At 31.4% G+C, this 27,771-nt stretch overlaps 2 protein-coding genes and 1 pseudogene across 2 annotated transcripts; all 3 read right to left on the bottom strand.

Moving 5' to 3' along the window:
- Positions 1–374: 374 nt before the first annotated feature.
- LOC146933558 (uncharacterized) lies at positions 375–933 on the bottom strand. Its single transcript, XM_085705368.1, has one exon. The coding sequence runs from the start codon at positions 874–876 to the stop codon at positions 562–564; it is 315 nt and encodes a 104-aa protein (XP_085561494.1). The 5' UTR covers positions 877–933; the 3' UTR covers positions 375–561.
- A 2,943-nt stretch (positions 934–3,876) lies between these two features.
- LOC146933557 (uncharacterized) lies at positions 3,877–4,414 on the bottom strand. The gene has a single exon (XM_085705366.1). It carries the CDS (start codon positions 4,359–4,361, stop codon positions 4,059–4,061), a length of 303 nt encoding a protein of 100 aa, XP_085561492.1. The 5' UTR covers positions 4,362–4,414; the 3' UTR covers positions 3,877–4,058.
- Positions 4,415–14,331: 9,917 nt separating this feature from the next.
- On the bottom strand, positions 14,332–27,435 carry LOC146933556 (uncharacterized; annotated as a pseudogene).
- Positions 27,436–27,771: the final 336 nt, after the last annotated feature.

The following is a 27,771-nucleotide window of genomic DNA, read 5'->3' as shown; positions in this document are numbered from 1 at the left end:
TCTTTGTACAATGACATCAAAAGTTCAGTCCTCATAGTATCATCAATTCATTAGATTAACAAGATTACACTTAATCTAATTTTATCCTACCTTGTTTTAAGCGTAACACCCCACAAAGTGTAACAATTAAGATTTTATCATCAACTCTGTTTGCATGTTAATAATTTTTAAATTACATTTGTGTTGGTATGGACGTAAATATCATTTACGTGCAACTTAATCATTTTTTTTGGGTACAAGCATCATAATCAAATTTACATATCATGATTTCGATCCCGTTTGTTTATGCGTTAAATATTATAAATGAAAAATTCTTAACTTAATAATATTCACCGTCTGTTCTTTCAAAAAAAAAAATAAAAATATTCACCGTCTGTAATAATGTTAAGATGTTTTATTTCTCTTGTCAAAGTAAACCAACAAAAACTAGTCACCAAGCTTAATGAAAAATTGAACCTCAATCATTATGACAAACACATCAAAACCAGACTTTGGTATATGTAACGATTACATTACATATCCACTAAAAAATTACATGCATGAATGAGGACATATATATAATCAAAAGTAGAAGAAGCCAGCGATTGCAGCAGTTGCAGCCATTCCAGTGACGGAGGAGAAGTAGACGGTAGAGGCGGCACTAGGTGCGGGCGCAGTACTATCGAAGGCACCTGGAGGCACAGGTCCACCGATGGGTCCCGCCACAATACCACCGCTTGCTGAAGGAGGATCCCCGCTTCTAGTTCCAACAAGATATTCATCGCCGTCATCTTCAATTTCAGTCGGGGAAGGTGCTGGTGCGTCTGCAGCATAGGCAAGACCAATCATGGCCAACATTACAAGGGCGAGAATAACGACATGCCTTGAATGTGCCATGATTTATTTGTATTTGTGCCTGTGTTTGTGTTTGTGTTTGTACTTTTTTGTTTACGTTGTTGTCGATGTTATAAAGAAATGTTGGTGGGTTGGAGTATTCGTAGGAAAAGGTTGATAATATAGTATATACATTTTATAGTAATCCGAAGTGTGAGGAAAACTGTTGGTCATTTGAAATTATAAAAATATTTTAGAACCTTTTGATTTCAATAACATGAAGATAATATGATAATGGAACAAACATGAAATGTTAAAACCAAAATGTAATTTTTTAATAGATAGAAGAGTGAATTCAATTAGTCTCTCACAATTTTTCGCAAATCAATTCAATCCCTGACAAAAAAATCTAAAATAATTAATGACAATTTCATACTAAGAATAAATTAATCGCTAACTCATTATGTTAAGGGAGTAATTTGAGAACTAAATCTCTAACTTTATTGGCCTTAATTAGGGCAGGTTCTTGTTCCCACATAAATATAACACAAATAGTGAAATAACTTTGTATGGTGACTTTTTTAGGGTGCACAAATTGTACACAAACATACATTTAACCTTTGATTTATCATTTGAAAATTGAATGGTATGGATGTAGTGATGTTCTAAATGTACAAAAAGTGTTTCTAGAATGAGGCTTAAATAAAATGTAAACCTTTCTTATAAAAAAAATACATAATAATAATTTTGTCTATTCTTTTTTTTAGGGAAAAAAAATCTTTTTTGTCAGCTAATTTGGCCATTTTTTTTTCATTAACAGCGTGAATGTAACGAATAATTTAAAATATATATTGCCTTTTTTTTTCTTTCTTCCTTTTACTTTTTTCTTGACATGTTAATCATTTAATAAAAATTTCTTTTTTGTTTTCTTTGACAAAAATAAAAATTTCTTTTTTGGTTTCTACACATTATTTTCGTATTAGGTAATTATATTTAAGGCACTGTCCGACATTAAAGATGAACATCTCTTTTATATAGGATTTGAATTTTAGTTCGTCATGTTACGAGAGTCTAGTTTATTTTGCTAAACTGAATTCTTTAAAATTTAATAGTAACTAATAATTCATAAAAAATGACAGAAAAACCATACAAAGTTGAATATGAGAAAATAGGTTTATTTGTACACAATGTCAAATAAAAGTTGAGAAAAAATTTAAAAAATTTACTCACAACAAGTTAACCGTTATTTATATTTATATATTTTATTGTTATTTTTTATAAAAAAAAATCAAATATCCTCAAGAGATTTAATACAGCTGCATTTTTAAGACTGGATTAAAAGTTAGGACATTTGATTAAGCTGCTAGAGAGTTATTATCATTGTCCTCGTGAGCTTAACTTAGTTGGTAAAGACAATGCATAATATATGCAAGGTCCGGGGTTCAAACCTCGGCCACCACCACAAAAAACAAAAAAAAAAGAGAGTTATTATCATTTCATTTAAACTCTCTTGATTATATATTTTATTGTTCTAGTATTTATAATTTAAATATATTTTTTATTTGATAAACACATGCATCCCAAAAATACACTTTCAACGGTTGCAAATTTCACCATTACATCCTAACCATTGATTTTCAAATCGTAAAATTGAAGGTTAAAGGAGTGTTTGTGCATGGGTACACAACAAGTTTAATAATTTGTGTGCCCTAAACGTTACCACTTTGTATTGAGTTCGCGGAATTACACAATACAAGAGAAATTGATGGATATAGTGTAAATGGACATATAAGAAACTTGTAGAAAGATAGAAGAAGACTTACTCTCTACTAGAGAGTATCAAAGAGAGATGAGAGATTTTCATCATTTTTCATCATCCCTTTCTTTCTATTTATTGCTCCCTTATATAGAAGTTTAAGTGGATATTTTCTTATGAGAATTATCTCTTAATTGTTGGATCAAGTGACACATGTCTCTTTTCTCTAATCAATTGTTGATTACACTTTGATGATTGAGCTTTGCTTATATTTGGATCATAACATTCTTGTTTCCACATAAATATTTTTTTGACTTTTGGTCGATGGGATAAATTGCTGGAGAATCCCACTAATCTTGTATCTGAAGACTCTCCTTCCCATATGCAGTGGTGTCATTACTATTACTACTGTTGAAATGGACAACCCACCTAGAGTCGCATTTTTAGGGGTCCTAGTATAGTTAACACTATAAAATATTTTCTTATAAAAAAGAGTATAAAACATAAAACATTTATATACACTTGTAAAATGAAAATAATTGATCAAGTGAGGGAGTTGTGGTTTTCCTTACTATACCTAGAAAGTCTTGTAGACTTCTTGTTGCTGCTGCATTCGGCTTGATCATAGTGATTGGATCGAACTTATGCAATCTCTGAACGTTTTAGGTTTGTGTCATCGTTTCTATTTCAATCCAATATTAATGTGTTCTCAAGTTATGTTCAATTATTCATCTAGTATTTTTTTTTTCAAAGAATTATTCATCCAGTGTTTAATAACAAAAAAATGTCCGAGGACGAAAATTATTTTATTAGAAATCTAACACATGAATCTAACTTGTGTAACTTCTTTTTATGAATATAGAGTTCTTTGATGAATCTGGGAAGGTAGATTCAACACTGGACAATTATAGTGGATGTTTTTAATTACATTTGTGTTGGTATGGTCCTAAATCTCATTTACGTGCAACTTAATCATTTTTTTTTTGGGTACAAACAACATAATCAAATTTTCATATCATGATTTCGATCCTGTTTGGTTATGCGTCCCATTTGTTTTCTCTGCATTTTCAAGAAACTAGATATTCAAGCTTCTGTCCCATTGTTATTGCCTCTGCGTTTTTTTAAGAATAATGTTAAGATGTTTTAATTATTTCTCTTGTCAAAGTAAACTAACAAACTAATACCGGTACTAGTTTAAAAGAATAATTGTTCCTCCACAATTCAACATTCTCAACAATTTATATACGTACTATTTATAGTGATTAAATCTAGTCACCAAGGTTAATAAAAAATTGAACCACAAATCATTATTACAAACACATCAAAACCAAACTTTTTTATTTTGTTGCAGATCAAAACCAGATTTTGGTATATGTAACGATTACATTACATATCCAATAAAAAATTACATGCATGAATGATCAGTACGAAGTTAAACAATACATAACTAAGTAGTGATCAGACATATACATGATGATGATATATAATATCAAAAGTAGAAGAAGCCAGCGATTGCAGCAGTTGCAGCCGTTCCTGCGACGGTGGAGAAGTAGACGCTAGAGGCAGCACTAGGTGCGGGCGCAGTACTATCGAAGGCACCCGGAGGCACGGGTCCACCGATGGGTCCCGCCACAATACCGCCGCTTGCTGAAGGAGGATCCCCGCTTCTAGTTCCAACAAGATATTCATCGCCGTCATCTTCAATAGGTGCTGGTGCATCTGCAGCATAGGTAAGGCCAATCATGGCCAACATTGCAAGGGCGAGAATAACAACATGCCTTGAATGTGCCATGATTTATTTACGTTTTTGTTTGTGTTTGTGCTTTTTTGTTTACGTTGTTGTTGATGTTATAAAGGAATGTTGGTGGGTTTTATTTGTGGGTTGGAATAGTCGTCGGAAAAGGGTTGATAATGTACATACATTTTATAGTAATAATCCGAAGTGTGAGGAAAGCCGTTGGTCATTTGAAATTCCAAAAATATTTTATAACCTTGTGATCTCAATAACATGAAGATATATATAATATGATAATGGAACATATACATTTTTTTTTTTGAAAGAAATGGAACATATACATGAAAGGTTAAAACCATAGTGTAATTTCTTTAATAGATATAAGAGTTAAATAAATAAATTTTCAATAAATAATTACTGATTTTCAATAAAAACTTGCTACTTTTAGTTGTTTTAACAAGTGCAATGTTGCACATCTTTATCTTTATATAATACAAAAACATACTTCTTTGGGTAAAAGTACACGTGGCGTCTCAAGTTTCTCTCAAGCATTTATTGCTCCTCTAATAAAAATGTTCAATGCATTGTACATTTGATCAAGAAAGTTGCCTTAATTACGTTTTGTGTATATTACATTCATTCCATTTATTTAAAATGAAATAATTATATGTATTCTGTACATTTAAATTGAACCATATTGTCAACACCAAAAAAATATGTAAAACAACACCAAAAAAAATTGAACCATATTGTCTTATCACCGTAAACTAAATTATATCAAGATTAGAACAAGAAGAATAAATATTTTTTTTCTTTTTCGACTCTAATTTCGAAAAATTATTATTGAAAATTTTCAAATGTTCATTCTCACAGTTCCATGTTCTATGCTAAATTATTGTAGAAAATTTTCAAATATTCATTCATCAACTCTCCTCCTCATATATCGCCACAATCCCATGTTTTATGCTAAACTATTATAGAAAAATAATCAATGTCTTCAATGCTATTAGTGTAGAATCAATATTACCCTTGATTTCAAAGAAATCAATCTCACAGTTTATGCAAAGTATCATTCTACCCACGATTAGTATATAAAGGAAGCATTGCTACATTCAAGAACTGCCACATTCGAAATCACTATTTTCAACCTTATTCTCTTTTCCTTTATCCCTCAATACTCATTCTATGTATTGCTAATATTTATTTCTTATTCTTAATTTTCTTTTTGTTGTGATTTTTATCTTGCCATTTTCTTTTTTGTATTTTTCTCTTTTTTCCGATGCTTATACGTTTTTTGTTTTCTACCGGATTTTTATCTTATGTGGAAGTCAATCAAGAAAAAAGAAGAAATGCATCATGTATCAATTAAAATGTATATGAAAGATTTTGCTATTACTACGGTCAAATATAACCGCTTTCAACCCCCTTCTATTTATTTTAATACCTTAATACTCGCTAATTTTTCTATCTCTTGATACATTCATATGTTCTTTGTTTAACATTTCTTTTTTTTTTTTATTTCTTATGTTGCTATTTTACTTTTAAATATTTTTCTCTTTTATATTTTATTTTGGTGCTTAAATTTGATTTATTCTTTATTTTTCCTATTTATACTTGAGAGGGAAACAAACCGGTAGACAAGAAGAAATGCATCACTGTTGAGTCGAGATCAAACTCGAAGTGGATTTTAACTTTGGAGTGGTAATAACTTGAGAGGGAAACAAACCGGTAGACAAGAAGAAATGCATCACTGTTGAGTCGAGATCAAACTCGAAGTGGATTTTAACTTTGGAGTGGTAATAATAAAAAGAGTAGTGATATTTGCGCAATCAATTTTGTGACAACTTTTAGGATAATCTTCTTACTATCTCTTCTAATTGGCTAACCAAAATCAGTTAATAATTTAAAGATTGGAGATTTTTTTTTCCTTTCTCATATCCAAATTCAAATGTTAATATAAGATAGCATCTTATATACGCATATTCTCTCTAGCAAGCTCCACAAATATTTGGATTCTCTCTAACCTATTAGAACATAAATAAACTGCCTTAGTGGATTGTTTTAATATAGTTCCCCAATTTTTTTTAAATGGTTCGTTATCAAAAAAAAAAAAAAGTAGAATTGCTGTAATAGCGCATAAAAAAAAATTAATATCTAAATTTTGTAGTTTAAAGAACGGCACTGCTATATATTGCAAGTGGTTCGTGAAACTACTATCACGATACTAAGCATTGCCCCTTAAAGCATAAAAAATAAAGTACACTTGATACTATTCATTGGTAAACATAATTAATATGTTAAATTAACATTTTTAATACACCTCGATATGACTAATACACAAACCAAATAATCGAGTTCAAATGGTTAATAAGTTCTCTAAGGACATGTTGAATGAAAAAACCCGGATTACTATGGGTTAACACAAAACATCACTAACACACGCATACTCATCTAAATAAAGCTTGCTTATTGGTTATTGCGTAGTCACTCATTCATATTAGAACGTATATTTTTTTAATAAGTTTCAACACATATTGAATCACATGCATGATACATATTAAAATTTGTCATTTATTCTAATTGCTTAATAGTGAAAATTTGTCAAAAAACATTAACTTACAAGGTGCAAATTAACCAAATTTTCTTCTTACTTTTAATTGCTAATAAATGCATTACTTTTCCTAAAAAATGCATTGCTTTTCAATTCATGTAAGCGATCAGGAAAAGTAACTAATTAGCCTTTAATTTTAGCAGATTCCATCACTTTTTCTATTCTACGATCCACAAATCATACGCAATTGCTTATGTGATTTTTAGTCATATGTGGTTTTTTAACAAGACCATAATCATTTTTTTTGGTAGTGAAGACCATAATCATTTAGAATTACTGAATTCTTTTCTAACGTGTCTCTATTAATCTTAAGTTACTGTAAATATAGCTTCCAATCTAAACGTTTGTCATAGAAATAGAATAGTGATCTATCTTCTACCAGTTTTATATTTCTTCAACCTGTTTTTTGTGTGATAGTTGATAATTGATTTTTTGGTTTTGCTTATTTTTTCTATTTTTCATGTATGGTTGATTTGTGGTAACTATAAACTAACATATTATTCTACTATAGGTTTGTTTAACTATTGTTGGTTTATCAATTAAACCATGTGTACGTAGTTGTATCTCTCTCTTTGTTGTTTTCACTTTTGTGTTTAGATGCTATCTTATTCGGTTTTTAAAAAAAAAATTGCTAACTACTTTGTTATTTGTTCACTTTGTTTTCATGATAGCCAATATACGATATAACTTAGCAGTTAGCAATTCCATCTCACGTGATCTTATGGCCTTTTCCTCAACACAGTTCATAATAGATCACAATAAGACATAATTGAATAATTCAAGGATGTAAACATTAACTCACAATTCTCATGATATAGCTATATTCTATGAAGCCAAACGCAAACACGACACAAACACCAATATGGATAATAATCTGAGAAAATGATGTAAGTCAGTGTCACCATAAGTGTCATAGGCTATATGACTATATTTTTTTTAATCTTGTGGAGCAAAAATAAAAATAAAAAATAAATAAATAACTATACGTATTCTAAAGCGTCAATGACATCAAAATATAAAGCCATGACTTTTCCCTCAAAAAAAATAAAGCCATGACTTTTGGAGTGAATGACTAATGACAAATCTTATATGCAGAAGAATAAGATCATATATAGTCTTGAGTACGGTAAGATTATATTGAAGGACTTCATGTTGTATTGGCAAGATTTTTTTTAAAGGATGTTGTATTTGTGAGATAGGAGTTTTTTTTTTTTTTTTGTGGTGGCCGGGGTTTGAACCCCGGACCTTGCATATATTATGCATTGTCCTTATCAACTGAGTTAAGCCCACTAGGACAGATAGGAGTTTGAAACATTGCAAGTTACACTCATAGTCAAAATAAAATGCTAATTATCACTTTATGCTAAAAGATTTAAATTTCAAAGAAAAAATGAAAGCAAAACTCCAGTTAAAAAATTAAAGAAACTTCATTTCACTTCTGACAAGTACAGTAGAAACTCTTTAATTTAATACTCGGTAAATTAATAAACTCTCTAAAATAATAAATTAATAATTCATAAATTATTAAATTCGATAAAAAATTGAAAAACTCGATAAAATAATAAGATAATAATTTTTCGGGAGATCCCTTTATAATTTTCGGTCCCAAGAAAATCATAAATTAATAATTCATAGAAACTGAAAAAAAAATATATTAAGAATACATTGAACACATTTGTTCCTCTTGTTTATATTTACTGTACTTCAAAAGTCATTATTGATTTCCAATGCATATGAACACAGTAGTTACTAATTTACGTTGAGTCCCAAGGTTCGCTGCAACGTAATTCTAAGAGGCATAGACTAATTTGCCTTTTTGTTTGGTATGTACAGTAAAATTACTTAAAAACTCTTTAAATTAATAATTATTAATTTATCGATAAATTAATAACTCTCTAAATTAATAAATTTCTCCGGTCCTGACATTATTAATTTATAGAGTTTTAACTGTACGTTCATTTAGTATTAGATAGATTTCTAGATTCACATGTTCTCTCTTCGTGTGTAATCAAAATTTTCTAAAGGATGATGATTTCAAAAATAACGGTTATTTCAAGCATAAATCTAATCAAGTAAAAGAGGTAAGGAGATCTTTTCCATTAATCTGGCCTTCAAGAATTTTTTTTTCCATTAATTTCAGTTATTTTCCTTGACTGAATTGTTTTTATTGTCATGTTGAATTTCATTTGACAATAATATTGCATTTTGAATTATCTCCCTTTATAGATTTCTAATTTGTTAGTAATTAATCAAATGAACTGTATTCATCAATAAGACCAAATGCACCCACAACAATATACAAGAGTATAAATTCCCTCAAAAAAAATATACAAGAGTATAAATATGGAAAAAATCATATAATAATAACAACAACAACAACAACAACAACAACATTTTGCAGGAGAACTAAATGATATCCCGTGATTTTTTAAATTTCAATTTTACTGATTTTCTATAAAATTTGACTTGAAAAAAAGAGCATGTTATGTTTTTTCATAGCACATAAATGTCTTTTAAGGTAATTTTTTTTTATATATTTATGACTAATTTAAGAAAGAAAAAGGTATACTGGATAATTCTTTAATGATCATTGCATGATAATGACTATTGAGGTATACCATTTGATGTTTTTATTGAATAAAACAAACACCATAAAAAATTCATGAGAAGAGCAAAAGGAAGTTAGAAAAAAGAAAAGGATTTAAAAATAATTTGAACATGAGAAAAATGATAAGGAAAAAAATAAGGTGTATGGTTTGATTGTGAGAGTATAAGGAATAAAGTGATTTGTTGGTAATCTAATGAGTTTGTTGAAAGAGTTGAAGATTTTTGGATATTATATTACCAAGAAATTAGACTTAATTAAAAAAACTCCACCAAAGAGAAAATGTGAAGGAATTTTTAATAATAAAGGTTTAATAAAAAAAATAGTATGAAACCAAATGACATCTCAAAACTAAATTTTAGGATAAAAATGACATCCAAACACAAACAAAATAATTCATCTTAATGTTGGAACTTCGGGGGAATCTACACTAGGATGAATCATCATATTAGACTAAGAGTAACCATATAAGTGTGATTGATATCACATCTTCACTTCAAATGTCTAATAAGCATCTATTTTGTTAACATAACACATTTACATTTTTCTATTGTCAGATCCCACCAAAGAACAAAGTGAAGGAATTTTAAATAACAAGGGTTCAAGAAAAAAATGCACCAAAGTGAATGACATACGTACAAGAACTAAAATTTAAGATAAAAGAATTTAGCATATGACATCCAAAAATGAACAAAAGAATTCACCACAATGTTGGGACTTTCAGCGGAGTCTATACTAAGTTTGATAATCGCATTAGACTAAGAGCAACCACACAAGTGATATTGACACCACATTTGTATTCAAATCTTCAAGATATATATTAGGTATAAGGATCGTCTCACTTATACGCTTCTTATTGTCTACTCATGCATCTAATGTGAAACTTTAACTCACATATGACATATGACATATTAACATATCTCTCTTTATATGTGAGACTCTCTGCATCTGTGATATGGTAACGTAACCAAATAAGATAATATAAAGGCATAACAAAAGCTTAAGATATATAAATTAAATAAATGACATGTAAAACTTAACAAAGAATTTATCTCAATGTACAATACAAGTGAGATTGACGCCACGTCCTCACACAAAATCTTAAGACATTAGGTAAATGAGTCGTCTCACTTATATGTTATTAAAACTCTTTAATAAGGTCAAACAGAGGCACAACATCTGTAAAAAAAGGTGGGTTAGTACGTAGTGGTTTCATGAAGGAAGATTTATGTACCTTTCTTACATGAGAAGAGAGACAAAAATTATAAATAAAAAAACAAATACGGAGGTTTATGTACCTATATTTGTCATAATATTCTACCCATTTCTGAAAATTTTTATTAAAAAATATAAAGGTTAGACATGAGTAGACTGAAAAGTATGGACTAATTTTATGGATGGAAAAATTTTGGAGGGACTAAAAACCTAAAGAATTTTTTAGGGGAATTAAAATCAAATGTTTGTATATTTAGGGGGACCATTTACTTATTTGACCAAAAAAATTAAGCAAATGGAATCCAAAAACTAACAAACCTAGAATCATAAAGTTCCGAGTTCTGAGGGAGTCTACAATTGGTTGGATCATTGTATATAGCTAAGAGAAACCCCGCAAATGAGACTAACCACATCTTCATCCAACAACTTAACTTATATGTTGCTCAATTTCTACTATTGCAAATAATAGAGAACTTCAAATACACATGACACATTTACATCTCTCCCTTAAATGTGAGACTCTATGTCTATGATCTGGTGAAATAGCTGAATAAGGTGTCGTAGGTACAAATGGTAAAAAAATGTGGGTTGGTGGCGATTTCATAGAAGGGTATTTTTTCTCCTTTCTTTCATGAGAAAAGAGAAAGTAACTTAGAAAAGGATATAAGATGAAAAAGGAATTTAAATATATAAAAGAAATGATAAGGGAAAATAACGAGTTATTGGTAATTTTATGGGTTTGTTGAAAGAGTTGGATATTGTTAAGTAACTATGATACCAAAATATTAAACTCATTAAACAAATTCAACATCAATTTCAAATGTCTAATAAGCACGTATTGTGTCGACTCAACATAACACATATTTGGTCAAATTTCACATTGACACCACATTTTCATTTAAATTCTTTAGGTCTATGTATATGATCATCTTACTTATAAGTTATTCAACATCTATTGTTCCATCCATCGTAGAAATTTAACTCAAATTTGATACATTAACATCTCTCCCTCAAGTGTGCGGGTCTCCGTGTCTGTGATTATGTGACATAGTCAAATAACGTCAAACGAAGGCACAACATGGTCAAAGTAGCGATTTGATTCTAATTTAATATAGGGGGTTTATGTTCTTTTCTTTCATGAGAAAATAAAATGAAAACTAGAAAAATAAATATGATGAAAAAGAAACTTGAGATCAAGAAATATATATGTCTAATAAAAAGGAAACTTTAAATTCAGAGATTGAGTGAGTTGCCGGTAATTTTATGAGTTTATTGAAGGAGTTAGATATTTTTGTATGATTAATTTAGAAAAAAGTTAGACACATAAAATTGGATTTTTAATTGTGTCTAATGTTTGGATTTTCATAATGTTTGGATTTTCATGGGAGACTACGTTGGGTTGTTCAACATCTACTCTTTCTTAAACTGTAATTTTAACTCACTTGACACATTAACATCTCTTCATTAAGTGTCAGAGTCTTCGTGTTCGTGATTCATCACCAAGAACCACTCCTTCTCTCCTACAATATTAAACCGGGACATCATACAGCTGTTGGCCCTTATGGGGAGCAAACACTGGTGTGGATTGACATATTTGAGAAAGACCAACCACACAAGTGAGAGAAATATCACATCTTTATTCGAAATTTTAAGACTTAAGTATGTATTTTGTCACTTATTTGTTGTTCAATGTGCACTCTTTTTATCCAATGTTAAGTTTTAAATGACATTTGATACATCACAATATCATCTCCCTTAAGTATGACGAAATTCTAGCCCGTGCTTGGCACGGGTGTCCATACTAGTGTTAGACAAACCTTTAATATTAAGCCACTAATCAGTAGTGTGCAGGTGTGTGTCTATATATAGACACACCATTAATTACAATACTATATGCTACATATTGATTTTTAAAATTTAAAATTTAAGGTTTGATCTAGTGCTAAAAACATAGTCCTTGAATTTAAAGGTTCCAAATTCGAGCCCGCTAATACCATTGTAGCGAAGTAAATGTAAATACGTATTTTTTGAGATCAAAGATCTTTCCTACCTTAGACTAAGACATCATCCTCTCATCCTAAATTTTACGCACCAAAAATTATATTATATCTATACTATATATAAAGGGAATACATGGTTTTATAGTGGATTTTTCACTTTCATTTATACCCTTAAATAAATATGCATATAAGATTGATATCTTGTTGATGTCATTAAAAAAAAAAGAATTTATATAATATTTGTTATATTAGTTTCATAAAAATTACTGTTGGTAATTTATACGCATTAACACTAATAATATTTATTAGCGAACGTTAAATATTTTGCACCCCTGAGTTCGGGTCCTGGCTACGCCACTTACGGGGAGTCCTTTATTTTACAAGAACCCCTACCTATTAAGGACCCCCATTGGAGGAAGAAAAGGAGAGGTATCTATTAGTTACCAGCAACTATATAAAGACTCTCTTTTCAACAAGTAAAAAGTCCCAATATTAAAATATAAAATAAAGTATAAAAAAGTAGTGTGCACCATCTTCGCGTGATTCTTTTTCTTTTCAATTTGTTTTTGTTTATTTTCTAAATGCACATTTTAAAGTACATGTTAGTGGATCTATTTAAAGACTTTTTTTTTAGTTTAGTACCATTTGAGACATTGAGTCTTTAAAATGTACTTTTATTTAAAAATTATAAATAAATGACATGTATATGTATGACTCATTTAAAGATAGTTTACTACCATTGTGGATGCTCTTAAGAAGGGTATATTTTTTTTAAAATTTTTTGGTCGATGGGTATAAATTGCTGAAGAATCCTACTTATCTTGTATTTGAAGACTCTCCTTCGCATATATATACAAACTAGTATAGTGACCCGTGCCAAGCACGGGGAAATAAAAAAAATTTGATCAAATGTATAGATTTTATATTATGTTATCTTAAAGTTATAAATGTGGTTATAATTTAAATTTGATATGGAAAAAAATATCATCTTAATTTTGTTAATTTTGTATATATTTTGAAATATCTAAACATTGCACATAACGATTAAAGTATTTGGATTTATACTTATACTAATTATTTGTAGTATAAGATGTATTCATTGTTAAACTTAGCATATGCAATATTTTTGCAAAAATACGCCGACGTACTGTATATTATTATTTGTTGACATAATGTATTTTATTAATCATTAAAACTAAAATATTTGTATTTTTTTTATATAATAGTCAGTGTCAGATGTATACACCTAGTCTGTGAATGCAAACGTTAAATTTTTTACGGGTGTGTATAAATATAGTTTGGGCTACAGAAACGCCAATTGTTATTTGTTTTTATTTTTTACAAAACAAATGGTCTAATGTAAATATTGTATTTTAGGGTAACAACGATGTAAAAGAAAAAGTTCCGCGTATTGTTATACCTGAAAAGTGCATCAACTAAAAGTCAATAGCAGGAGGATCTGCTTATATAGAAATTGCATGTCCTGTAATGACCAGTCTGCCTTACAAAGAAATTAAAAAAAAAACGACTTCCAAACAATACGCAACTTTAGTTTCCTAAGTTATAGCAACATCAATTCTAAAACATAATCAATGATCATACTTTTTGAAAAACTTCGCGATACACAACATTTGTGGTCTCCTTTTCATCCAAAGATGAGCAGCTTCAAACCTTTTCTAGAACTAACTCGAGAGACAGCGACATAGAGTTGTACATGCGTGAACACGGGCTTAGGAAGATAAACTCTCACTCGAGATAAAGATTAACCCTGATTTTTATTTACTGTCATTGCAAAACAAAGTGTCAATGGAAATTTTGTTTGTGCCTGAATTTGAAGGGTAGTCCTGGATCACTCGGAATAAGATTCATCCCGGGAATGAATACCCTGGTACCTACCCTTTTTCCTGTAATTACGGTAGCAGCTATCGTGCTCTTCCCTAGATGTGTAACTGTCAGCCTCGTACCATTACACAGTCCATTGGCCTGATCGATGTTTCTCATCAGCATAACTGGACATCCCACCTTTAGTTTCAACCAGTGATTTGGAATTCCAGAGCTCTTAATACCATTAAGAAACTCCGTTGTGAACCACTCGCTTTGGACATCAGAATTTTCACCCGATCGACAAACAGAATCAGAGCTTAAATACTCTTTCTCTTCACCTGGAATCAGTGACATCATATATTCGTTAACATGCTCAACTGAATCAAGCGTTGGTGCGAGTATTCCCCTTTCTTGGAAAAATAGCGGGTCACCAAGGTTATCATTCAAATCGGGATACACAAAGTCTATAAGTGACATCAAAGGATTTGTTGTGTCCGACATGAGCAAATCTTCAGGAATTTCTACCTTCATTTCACCATTCTCATCCGAAGTGTCGTTGTCGTCTCCAATTGAGAGTATCCACTTGCCAAAATTAGCAATTTCTTCCTGCTCCGCAGGTACCGAAGATGCACCCAATCTCATATTAACAGTAAGCCTCAACACATTACAATAAGCTCATATCTTTGATGAATTGATTGTGGCATCAACAATATTCTGCCTCGTTCCTTTTCGGACAACATGCAATATCTGCCTGAAATCACCACCTAAAACTATTGTCATTCCACCAAAAGTCTAACCTCATTTAGGGGATCGTTCTTGGACATGATATCACGCAATGATCGGTCAACTGCCTCAAAACACCATTGGTGCATCATTGGAGCCTCATCCCAAATTATCAACTTTGTAGCACGCACCAGATCTGCTCTAGGACTATCCTTTTCCATCGTAAGCATTCAATACAATTAACCCCTTCGATCTAACAGCAGCCGATAATGTTTTCCATATAAAGGTTTTTCCAGTACCACCGTAACCATATAAGAAAAAGAAACCACCGTCGTCAGAACCATGATCTTGTCATGCACACATCTTTGTTCATCAGTCAGCATCAATAACAGATCAGTGTGTGTCTTTTCCAGATCAACTTTGTTGTAATTTAGCTCATCAACGATAATCTTGTTTGTGAAAGTTGGCATGTCTGCTGCGTTTGGCATGGGCATAAATTTGAAGTCAGTAAGCGACCGTCTGTTTTCCTGAAGTAGCATTTCAATTTCAATCAAACACAGGTTATTCATGTCATCGTCACCGATATGCAGATTTTCATATTAAATGTAAAGTCACGAAATTAATATTAACACCTGAAGAAAAATGATAGTAAGAGAATATATGCAATGCAACAGAAAAAAATGATATTAAAGTCACGACTCAATTCTTAATCGAAAAAAGCTTCTCCAGCTTAACTCAAACTAAAAAAATAAGCTTATTTGTAAAGGATTTCCCAAGCCATTATTTATTTAACGCGAAAATAAATAGATATAGGAACTGCTACAAAATGATGTCATGATAGCTCGCTAATCTAGATAACATGAAAAAATAATCAATTAAAGAACAGAAAATGTGATCAAATTAACCAAGATATACATAGTGGAAAAGCTATATATGATAGTTTTGTGGCGTTGGCAGTAGGTCCTGCATTAACCTTATGATGTTTGCATTATCTATGGGTGTGTTGGTGTCAATTTTGCGCTGCTACTACGTGATGTAGCCGCTGGCTGGGAGGCTTCTGTGTGTGCATAATTGTTGCTGCGTCCGCTTGGCTTTTTTGTTTTTTAGTTGCAGGTATTTTGGCTTGTTGTAGTGCAGCTGCGATTTTTTAGAGGATCTTTGTGGGCATTAGATTGTTAGACAGGGGTACTCTCGTGTAGGTAGCACCACAGTTTGTCGTGGTACTTTGCTGGGTTTGGTCTTTGATTAAGGCAACCTAGTTTACACCTTGGCCTCATGATTTTTTTGGTGCAGGCGTGTTGCCTTTGTTGGTTCTTGTATTCATCCTCTGTTCATTTCTGCGAGTGCTTGGCGTTTCCTATGCACTCTCAACGAAGAATAATATTTGTCGTCTAAAAAAAATAGTGAAAAGCTCTCTGGTGTGTCTACTTTGTTAGGTAGCCTTGAATTTATTTTTGTTTTACTTAAGTTATTATTTTCCTACGTGCATACACTCGTATTTAAATCCTTTCATTCTATTCTATATATTGCTGTATAAACCCGTTGTCATGAAATAAAAAAATATTTAATAGTGTATTTGTTTATTTTTTTTTGAAAGAATATTGTATTTGTTTATTATCACTACTTAAATAGATAAATATATTTATTGAGATAGGCATAAAATACTTTGAGCACGACTGTGTTAAACATTTTTCTAAACTGTGCCTTTTTAGCTAGAGAAAAAAATGCAAAAATTAGATCGTAAAGAAAACAAAAATGGTGCATAGATTTCGTAATAAGTACAATAGACATTACCCGGAATATTCAGATGCTTCCTAAGTTCAAATAAGATACCATTGGACAGTAATTGTCATGTCGCAGCCCATACTATATCAGGGCTCGTCATTGTGCTAGTGGTTAAGAGATGCACAAACAACCAACGCAATTGATGGCCTGATCCTAACTCACCATTTTCCGTGATACCATCTATAAACTCTCTGTCGTCGTCAAGTAATCCCAAAGCAGACCATGCTTCCTGGAACGTGTCATAGGTATGGCCATTAGTTGTTTTTATGCATCTATATCCCATGCAACCCTTCTGAACAGTCAATAGTATCCTCGTGTAGTACAACTCCCCTATACCAGGCGGCATGTAATGAAGCCTTCCAATTTGATATCCTAGTTTATGTGGCTGCCTCTGTTTGTCTTTCTTCTCATAAGTAAATCTTGTTGGAAATTCAGCACACGTTAGATCGCACGCCTACATACCGACGATTTGCTTCAAACCACGCGAGAAACATGGTAGACGCTTTCTCGTTATACATCACCACATCCTCGATGTCTTGATCACCATCATATAGTACCGATTGTTCATTATGCAAGTGAAACGTTAGTTTGAGAACAGGAGGCCATTTATGGTGTATATCAAAAGCAAATATCCTCTAAACAGCCTCACAAGGTGAAACATAACGACAATCGTAATACTGCTTTATTTCATCAACCGGCTTGGACTTATCACGATTATCACCGTCAACAGACAACTGCATCAATGCCATATCAGGGCCTTTGTTAACGTATTTGAAAAGGTACTTGATGGAGTTGGATTTGTTACAATATTCCACATTTACATGACCTCTGTATCTAATGAGAAGATGTGGATTGTATGGAACGACATAGCGATTATCCAATTGGACCCCCTGCTTGTCAACATGTATCCCAAAATCGCGACGTTTGTACCTCGGATAACCCTCGTCGTCTATCATCGTAGTTCCTTTAAAATCCTTCGGATAATATTTCGTACATCTGCCCCTGTCCATGCAAGGCGAGAAGGGACGTGCACCACCACATGGCCCGTGCATCATATAAGAAGAAACAACATCATAAAGTCTTGGATAAAGTGTATTGTCAGGCAGCTCGGATGATATGATCTTATCAATGTCAGCACCCGTCTTCAGTTTGTTCCCTGAACTCAACCACACCAAGATATGAGCATGCGGAAGACCTCTTTTTTGAAACTCGACTGTGTACATGCCTGCCAACAAAACAATAACTGTTAGTACAGTTGGCAATATCAACACAATAGTTCGCACTCGAAAATAACGTGACTATGACCTGTTTATTACGAAGACAAAAATGATGTCATAATTTATTTTAAGACGAAAATGGTGTAATAATTTATTTAAAAAATAAATAAACATCAACAATGTATACCGCATAGTATTACAATGTATACCTGCATAAATTTATTATGCAGACAAAGACGGTGTCATAATATTACAATATATATCTACGTCAACTTTGCCAAACAATTCTTCCTTCTTAAAATCTCCCATCAATTTATCCAACTTCATTTTGAACACTCGACAAACAATATCAGGTCTATGAGATGCCTTTAAGTTTCATTCTTTAAGAAAATCTTGAATTTCTCGCCAGTTTGAATTGCACGTGATTGTTACAAACAAATCGGGATATCCATATTTCGTACAAATTGCCATTGCATCCTGACAATTATTAAACATGTAACGCCTGCCACCCGTAAAGGACGGCGGTCACACTATCTTTCATCCAACGTTAGACGCATCAGTTTCACCCCAATCCATTGCCTCGTGCAAACCATTCAGAATGCCGCACCTTATGGTGTTTTGATTTTTTTTTTCTAATGTACCACAACCGTTGCGATTCAATCATAGTATAGCAATCAACATCAAATTTTGCAACAATCTCCTCGAGTTAACAACGTTGCCATACTCAACGACCCTGTCTTGCATTCTATATGCAATGCATTCGTGTATGGTAACTATTATCCGTGTCCGCTTCTTATTTCCATGGTCAACAGATCTAATTGGAATATTTGTACTAAAACCATCCTCCTCGCGAGGAAACAACAGAGGATACTGTAAAGGTATGAAATAAGGCTCAGTTTCATACAACCTCTTATACTCCTCGGCTGCATTTCTAGCATCAACATCTCTGCCATTCTCCATATCATTTGAATCACCAATAATTAGAGCAACAACTTCGTCACATGTCAGTAGATTGTGCATCCTCGCGTCCCGTTTATGTCTTCCAAGCAATCTAACCGAAAAGTTTGGTGTTCCGCCCTGTTCCACATGATCCCGCACCTGATGAAATTTATTTGCATATTTATTAAACACGTCAACCATTTCCTTAAGTTCCTCCACCATACCTGTGTTGACTTTATTAACAGAATCACCAGAACTGCAACAATTAAGTATAAGTTGATTTTATTAGTCTATTATAGATAGCTACTGATAAAAAATTAAGAATAAAAAAATACCTGAAAAATAAATGGAATATGAAAGATCGGTGGTGGAACCGAATTAAGATTCAAACTAATCTAATAGTTTGACATCCAAAAATCACTGCGACTATAACTATTTGAAGCTACTTTCTATTGAATGCAGACAAAGTTAACACCAAATCTCCATCATAAATTTGTGTTCTGTTTTCAGTATTTAATATTTAAATTTAAACATATAATTGTGAATTTAATTATAATCAATTAAATCAATAAATTACAATAATTATATTATTAATAGAGAGAGTAAACAACGGGTGGAAAACAAATACGAAATTAGTTTGCCATTCTAAATATTTTTTTTTATTAATGTGAATTTTTTAAAAAAGAAAAAAATGTTTTTTTAGGGAAAAAAGAAAAAAAATATTGAAAAAGGTTCATAACTTTATGATTTATGTATTTATAACTCTAATTTTAATTATTTGATACATATTATTTAGAAAAATTTGTACAATTTTTTTTCATGCATTCATGTCGCGATATGAAAAATTGTCCTGTCTAATATAATAATTTTGTAAGATTTTTTTTATATCATTTTCTTAAAAATTGTCTCAAATTTTTTAAACATATTCATTCTTGACTCCTACGACCATCCACGTTGGATATTTCCATTTTATGTGTCTTAATGGTACTTGTCACTTCATCTATTGACAAAATAAATACACGTGTTACATGTTTTTTTCTTCTAAAACAACTTGTTTAAAAAATCAATGTTTTGTTGTAGTTGTCTCTAAGTCAAAAAAGAAAATAACCAAAAAAAAAAAAGTGATGCATAGTTATAGGTGGATTATAAGATGAAGACTCTATTAAGTCTCTCACTGATGGACCATATAAAAACACCATTAAATTTAATAAATGGGTTTAGATTTATTGAAAATGAAAATGAGAACATCTACATATCTATTAAAAATAAACAAAGCATTTATAACAAAAATGTGTGTTATCTTTAGTGGTTGAAAGCTAAACACTTAGCTTTTGATTTTCATTGCCGGCGGGTGTTTGAACTTTGTTTTCTAGCTAGTGTTTGTTTTGGTTCATATGTATTGTTTTGTTGCTTTTTATTGCCGGTGTTTGGTTTGTAATATAACTTGATATTCTTTTGAGTCTTAGCCTTGCATTTCTTGCCCAAGTTGGAATCTTCTCTTGGTTTAATATATTTCATTTTGCCATATTAAAAAAATACTGTCATGTTTGTAAGATCTAACTCGATTGACAATGTCGTTATATTGTTAGATTGGACACTTTCACTCAGGTAATTTGAACTTCAACCGCACAATTGTGTTTGTTAATTTCAAGTGATACTTTTCATTTTGTCTGCTGACAAAAAAAAAAAACATACATGTGTTACATCTTTTTCTTCCAAACCAAATGGTTTAAATAATCAATACTTTACTTAAGTTATATCTAAGTCCAAAAAGGAAAGGATAAAAAAAAAAATCAATGCATAGTTATAGATGCATTTTAAGGCAAAGACTCTCCTGAGAAATTGCAGAGTCTAAGGCGAAGACTCTGCGAAGTTTCTCACCAGTGGACCATGTAAAAAATTCAATTTAATGATCTTTTAGTTGATTTTAATAGTTTAGAGATTAAGTTATTGAAAGAGTGATAGTTTAGGGACTAATTAACTGTTTATTTCTATGAAAATGATCATATACGACCGAGTGAAAATATTCGAAACTTTAACAAAATAATGATTGGTTGAAAGATGCTTCCCAATATTAGTATTATAGCTCAAAGCCATGTCTTGTAATTTATTATTTGATTAGCATACTTGGGGAAAAATCTCTTAGACCATCCACAAATGGTGGGTGTTTCACCTATTTAGCACCACATTAAATAGGCACCCCCATTGTGGAGTATAATACATGGGTGCCTATGGAGAAGGGTGGCTATGAAAGCACCCTCTCTCTCTTCATTTTTCATGGGTCCCATTTAATAAATCTTAATGAAATAAATAAATTTTGTTGAAATGTAATGATATAAAATTATTTGTGAGACCTATTTAATAATTTCTTTTAAGGTGCTGGGTTGGAGAAAATTGGTGCTTATTAAGTATTATGGTAAAATGAGTGATGTGGACATACGAATTTAATGTAAGCACCCAATTTAGGGTGCTCTGTTGTGGATGGTCTTAGTTTATTTTGGAATGTCCATTTAGCTTTTTTTTGTTCAACCGATTTGGCTTCGTGGTATATGTGTATGACTTTTGTAGGTTACGACTCCAACCACACCTTGTATTAGGATGATAACTATTTATGTTAATTTTGTTTTGGCTTCTTCTAAAAAAAATCATTAGCGACTGATAGAGACAAAAGAGAATAGGACTTTGTATAAATATTTTCGATAAATTGATGAAATTTTTAATTTATTTTTGTTTGAAAATGAAGAAGTTGTTTTTATATCATAAACAAAATCGACATTTGATATCATTTAATTGTAAAAATGTACGAAGAGGAGACAATTGAAAAACTAACGAAATAGAAAGAAGACAATTAGAGCTGTGATTATTTAATAATTTTCAAATTATTATAGTTATTGGCAAAAAAAATTACTCTAAATGGATTTTATGAAATCATTCTTCTTTAATCACATCTAAGACCATCCACAATGATGGGTGCTTCACCTATTTAGCACCACATTAAATAAGCACCCCCATTGTGGAGAATAATATATGGGTGGCTATGGAAAATTGTGGCTATGGAAACACCCTCTCTCTCTTCATTTTTGATGAGTCTCATTTAATAAATCTTAATAAAATAAATAAATGTTGTTAAAATGTATTGATATAAAATTATTTGTGGGACCTGTTTAATAATTTATTTTGAGGTGCTGGGTTGGAGAAAAATGATGCTTATTAAGTATTACCGTAAAATGAGTGATGTGGACATATGAAATAAATGTAAGCACCTAATTTATGGTGCTCTGTTGTGGATGGTTTAAGTAAAGTTACATATTTTTTTACCAAAAGAGAATTAAAGAGAAATTAATTTAAAGTGATATTATGAAATCAATATTCATTAAGTGCATTGATAGAAAATAGTCACATTAGTTTTTTTTTTTTGAAGGAATAGTCATATTATAGTTAAAATTAAATTAGAAATTTTCTTTTATAAAAAGAATATAATTTTAATTACATTTTTTCAATTTGGATATCAAAAAACATATTCATGTAAACCATTATATTGGATCAGTTTGTTTTTTTCAATATAAACCTAAACGCATATCATTTTATTTTTGGACCGGATGATTTATACCTCAAAACTGATTTAAAACGCACCACAAATACCCTTTACCACACCACAATTTTTTAACTAATTTTTAGCTCTATATTTTGTCATCTAATCACAAAAGGTAAATGTATATCAACGTTCACTACTCTATTCTATTTCTATAAAAAAAATATTGATCAATTAATTTATTTTCTACATACCACTTATTCAATTTACAAATTGGGAATATTGACAAAAATGTAGGATCTAGACTGCCAAATCATGTTAATGGTTTTCCAGTCTTGGAACTTCTTGTCAAAGAGTTGCGATTAAAAACACCAAAAAAAAAAAATCAGCAATCTCGTAATCTTTTTAATCTCTTTTTTAACATCAACATAATCTTTTTAATCTCTTCTTTAACATCAACATTAAAATATATAAATTAAAATATATAAAATCAAATGAGAATAACATGTAGGATAAATTGACTAAATGAAAAGTGATAGAAAAATTCACACATTCAAATACTACCCTCCAAACAGATATAATACAACACTAAAACAAACATAGAAAGACCATTACAATGTGGAACTTAGCATTAATAATAGCATAATATATATAATTTTTTTTGAATAAATAATAAATAACATATAGAAAGACCATTACAATGTGGAACTTAGCATTAATAATAACATAATATATATAAAAAAAATTGAATAAATAATAACATAATATATGTTTACGGCTGAAAAAATGTATTAAAAAAATATATGATCATCCTTGTAAAAGAATGTACAATTATGACTCTTAGTGAAAAAATGTATCCTTGGTCTTCCCATAAAGTATTGTGCTCCTTCTGTAGTTGAATCTAAAAAATTTAATAGTGGTATATGCATGTAGGGTAGAATGAATCTTGATCGGAACAACTTTTCAAGTCCATCAATCCTTATTCATCAATTCTCTAGCCTTCTATAAAACGAATCAGTTGCTCTCCTCCGCCTTTTTAAACTCTCTTTCCATACCTAAAATAAAATCAAAAAATTGAACGTGTCAAATTCACTACAAAGCTAAATAGAAACAACACACATCTTGATCCAAATAGAAATACAAATCAACAAATTCTCACGATACCAACATTTAACATCCTTATTCTTTGACGGTGAACAAATTTTTTGGTGTAATTTAGTTGTGAAGAGATACAAAGAAGAAACAATAAAAAAATATAACGAAATATAAAAAATCCAACGAAATAGAAAGAAAGCTGATTGGAGTTTTGATGTGAATTAACGAAATAAAAGGGAAGAAAAATACCTGAAAATTAAGAATAAAATTATGAATAAAAAATTACGAAAATTACCGAAAGAAAAAGAAAGGAATATGAAAGACAACTGCAAAACAGGAGTTGTGGTGTGAAGAAAGTGTTGGCCAATGGGTCTAATTTATAATAGATTTTAGAGGACAATTACGTAAAACAACCACATTTATCTCGACCAATCAAATTCAAGCTCATGTCTTACCTATTAAGCAAAATATAATTTTTTTTAAGGAATATTTTTTTTGTTAAATGACCTGCATTAGAAAAAGAACAAAAATAGGACTATTAGTTGAATGGCATTTAATTTGTTTAATAATTTATCGGTTTTATCGGTTAGGTCTTAAATAGTTTTGCTCCCAAAACACCAATCTGGCAAAAGATGGAGAATCAGTCTTAAATCAGCCTTAAATAAGTTTTAATGGCAAGGTCCAAAGATGGAGAATTATTATGAGCAAAAGAAAAAATGTTTTTTTTTTGTTTAATAATATGGCTCGATATATGTTATAAAATATTAACAAAAACATAAAAAAAAAAATGAGGTAAATCTTTATATTTTTTCTTGTTTAATAAAATGAGCTCATTAAGTTGTTTTTTTTCTGTCCAAAAAAAAAAAAGTTTGTTAAATACAAATCAATTGAAATAATGGTTTCGATATGTTTATGATTTTCTTTGACTAATACAATCAGCTTCAATTCCGCTTTTTTTTTCCTATCCTAAAATTAAAATTGAACAACTTAATGATTTTTTTTTGTAGGGTGAACAGCTTAATGATATTTCTTAAAAAAAAAAGAACAGTTTAATGAAATAATATTTGTTTTATTACTATTAGTTTTTTAGATTTTATACTTTTCGATAAATTATAAATTTGATAATCTTTTTAATAGATTAAAGAATATATGCAATTTTTTCTTCATATTCAAATACACATGCAATTGAAATATGATATTATATAAAATAATCTCGTTAAAATTTCATTCTTTAATATCAATTATAAAATATATTATAATAAAATTGTCTCACATTATTATTATTATTATTATTATTATTATTATTATTATTATTATTATTATTATTATTATTATTATTATTATTATATTATCATCATGAAAATAAAAATAAAAGTTAGTTCATTTCATTAATTCATAAATTCAAAAAAATGTGAATTGGCTAAAAAGAATCATGAATTGGCCAAAAAAATATATACATGATATATATGTATTAAAAAAAATGATATATATGGTTACAAATATTAATATGGAAGAGTATTGAAAGCCAAATGCATAAGGATGCTTTGTTTGTTCAGAGTGCCACGTGTCATAAGAATATGATAAGAAAATTTGTTTATTGAGAGTGCCACATGTCATGAAAATATGATGAGAAAAATACTTCCATATATAGACTTGAGGAAGGTCACAAATTTATATAATATAGATACAGTGGTGGCATTACTACCTGTTGTGAATTCCGAACTCAAATTTCACACCAATACAAACTATGATGTGTGGAGCAAGTATCAATGGCAACCACCAATAACCAAAATTAACCACAAGCAACAACAACAATATAGACCTAGTCTATAAACCAAGTGCATAACAAAACCACAATCCAACCAAGGAATAAACAAGATAAAGAGAGTAAAGAAAAGATAACAACACCAAGAAATGTTCACCCAGTTCGGTCCAACTTGACCTACTCTGGGGGAGAGATTGATCTCTCCAATCCACTATCAATGAGTTCTTACAAAGAGATACAAATGGGTTACAAGAAATTAGCTTCAACAAGCTCACAAAGAACAACCCTAATTTCTACCCATTTTCCCAATCTCACCAATGAACAAGACACTCATGAATTTTCACTCACCCAAGGTGTTTACAATTGTTTCCCAACACTAGAATCTAACCCCCAAAAGAGAACCAACCCTTAGCCTTTGATTTCACTAAGGATCTTCTCTTTTGGTTTCACAAGACTCACCCATGTTGCTTACAAAAGACTCTTCACTCATGTGTTTCCCAACCCCATGAATCTTCCCCAAAAGGCACCAACCCTTTTCCCAAGAGCCCCCTCTTTTGGTTCTCCAAGATTCACATCTTGAAGCTTTGAACCTCACCCAAAGACCCTCAACCTTTAGTATCTAAAACCCTAAAAGTTCCCTCCTTTGGTTTCCATGAGATTCACCAAGCTTACCCAACAAAATGGGTCAAAGAATGCTTATAACGTGTTTCAGATCTGTCAAAATCGTGTCACGTTTGTCCAAATCGTGACACGGTTGATACGTACGACCCAAGGTACGACCAACCTTATCCTGAAAACTTGCCCAGCAAGCCGAAAATCGTGTCACGTTTTCCCAAAATCGTGTCACGTTTTCCCTCCAAGACAAACATGCATTCGGCCCTCAGAAATCGTGACACGGTTGCCAAATCGTGTCACGTTTCTTCACTTTTCCAAATCTTCAATTTTTGAGTCATAACACAACATTCTCCACCTTGACTCTAAAATGATGATGATGCCACTTTAACCATCGACCACCATTCTCCTTAACCATGCCTTGAACTATTCCTCAAGACACAACACCAATCAAGTCCAAATCCCCGCTTGAACCTTGATCCACACACCGACCTCCACTTGCATCCAACCATCCTTGATAGTTCCACAAGCTTCCAAGTCTGATTCTTCACCTTGCATCCAACTACACTTTGTAGTTCCACAAGATTTCACCTTTACCTCTTCAAACCTCGGAATGCCTTCCGCCCTCTTGAAGTTCCTTGCATCCAACTACACTAGGATTTTTAGGTAGTTCCACAAGCCTACACCATAACCTCTTCGGCCCCCGGAGTGATCAAACCCGTCCTCCCGAAGATTCACTTGCCTCCAATTACCATTGGCCTTTTCCGGTAATTCCACAAGCCATGCCAAACATTCTTCAACCCCCGGAATGCCTTCCGTCCTCTTGAAGAATTCACATGCTCACAACTAGAGCATAGCACCCAAGGCCTCCATAGTCGTACCATTCCCGGTGTCATCAACTCCACCTCAAGTTGAGCTTTCTCTACCTCAACTTTCAAATGCGTACTCACACTATGCTTCCACCTTGCCACTCCACCTCAAAGGTTGATTGCGAGTATTCTTCACACCGCCTCTCCAGGCCGAACTTGATAATTGGGAACACACACATCACCGCCATGACATCACCATCATGACCTCCTCTCTTCATACTTTTCCTTCTTCGATTGTGCTAGGATGACCGGCTTCGAAACCTCAACCTTCAATGCTTCCATACACTTCCATTGAACCATGCTTGCTTCCATCTCCAAGATGTAACCTTTGGTACCCATGGTGCACACTTGACAAACTTCTCCCCTTGCCCCACGGTGGGCGCCAATTGTTGTGAATTCCGAACTCAAATTTCACACCAATACAAACTATGATGTGTGGAGCAAGTATCAATGGCAACCACCAATAACCAAAATTAACCACAAGCAACAACAACAATATAGACCTAGTCTATAAACCAAGTGCATAACAAAACCACAATCCAACCAAGGAATAAACAAGATAAAGAGAGTAAAGAAAAGATAACAACACCAAGAAATGTTCACCCAGTTCGGTCCAACTTGACCTACTCTGGGGGAGAGATTGATCTCTCCAATCCACTATCAATGAGTTCTTAC

This window comes from Medicago sativa, chromosome 4 (genome assembly GCF_051527215.1).
Source record: "Medicago sativa cultivar Bolivia chromosome 4, Bolivia_mono, whole genome shotgun sequence".
Lineage (NCBI taxonomy): Eukaryota > Viridiplantae > Streptophyta > Magnoliopsida > Fabales > Fabaceae > Medicago > Medicago sativa.
The sequence above is the reverse complement of the archived record's forward strand: the minus strand, read 5'-3'. Positions and strand labels throughout refer to the sequence as shown.

Bases quoted from the DNA above. Each gene is read 5' to 3' on its own strand.
- LOC146933558 (XM_085705368.1), bottom strand. From the start codon at position 876: ATGGCACATTCAAGGCATGTCGTTATTCTCGCCCTTGTAATGTTGGCC.
- LOC146933557 (XM_085705366.1), bottom strand. From the start codon at position 4,361: ATGGCACATTCAAGGCATGTTGTTATTCTCGCCCTTGCAATGTTGGCC.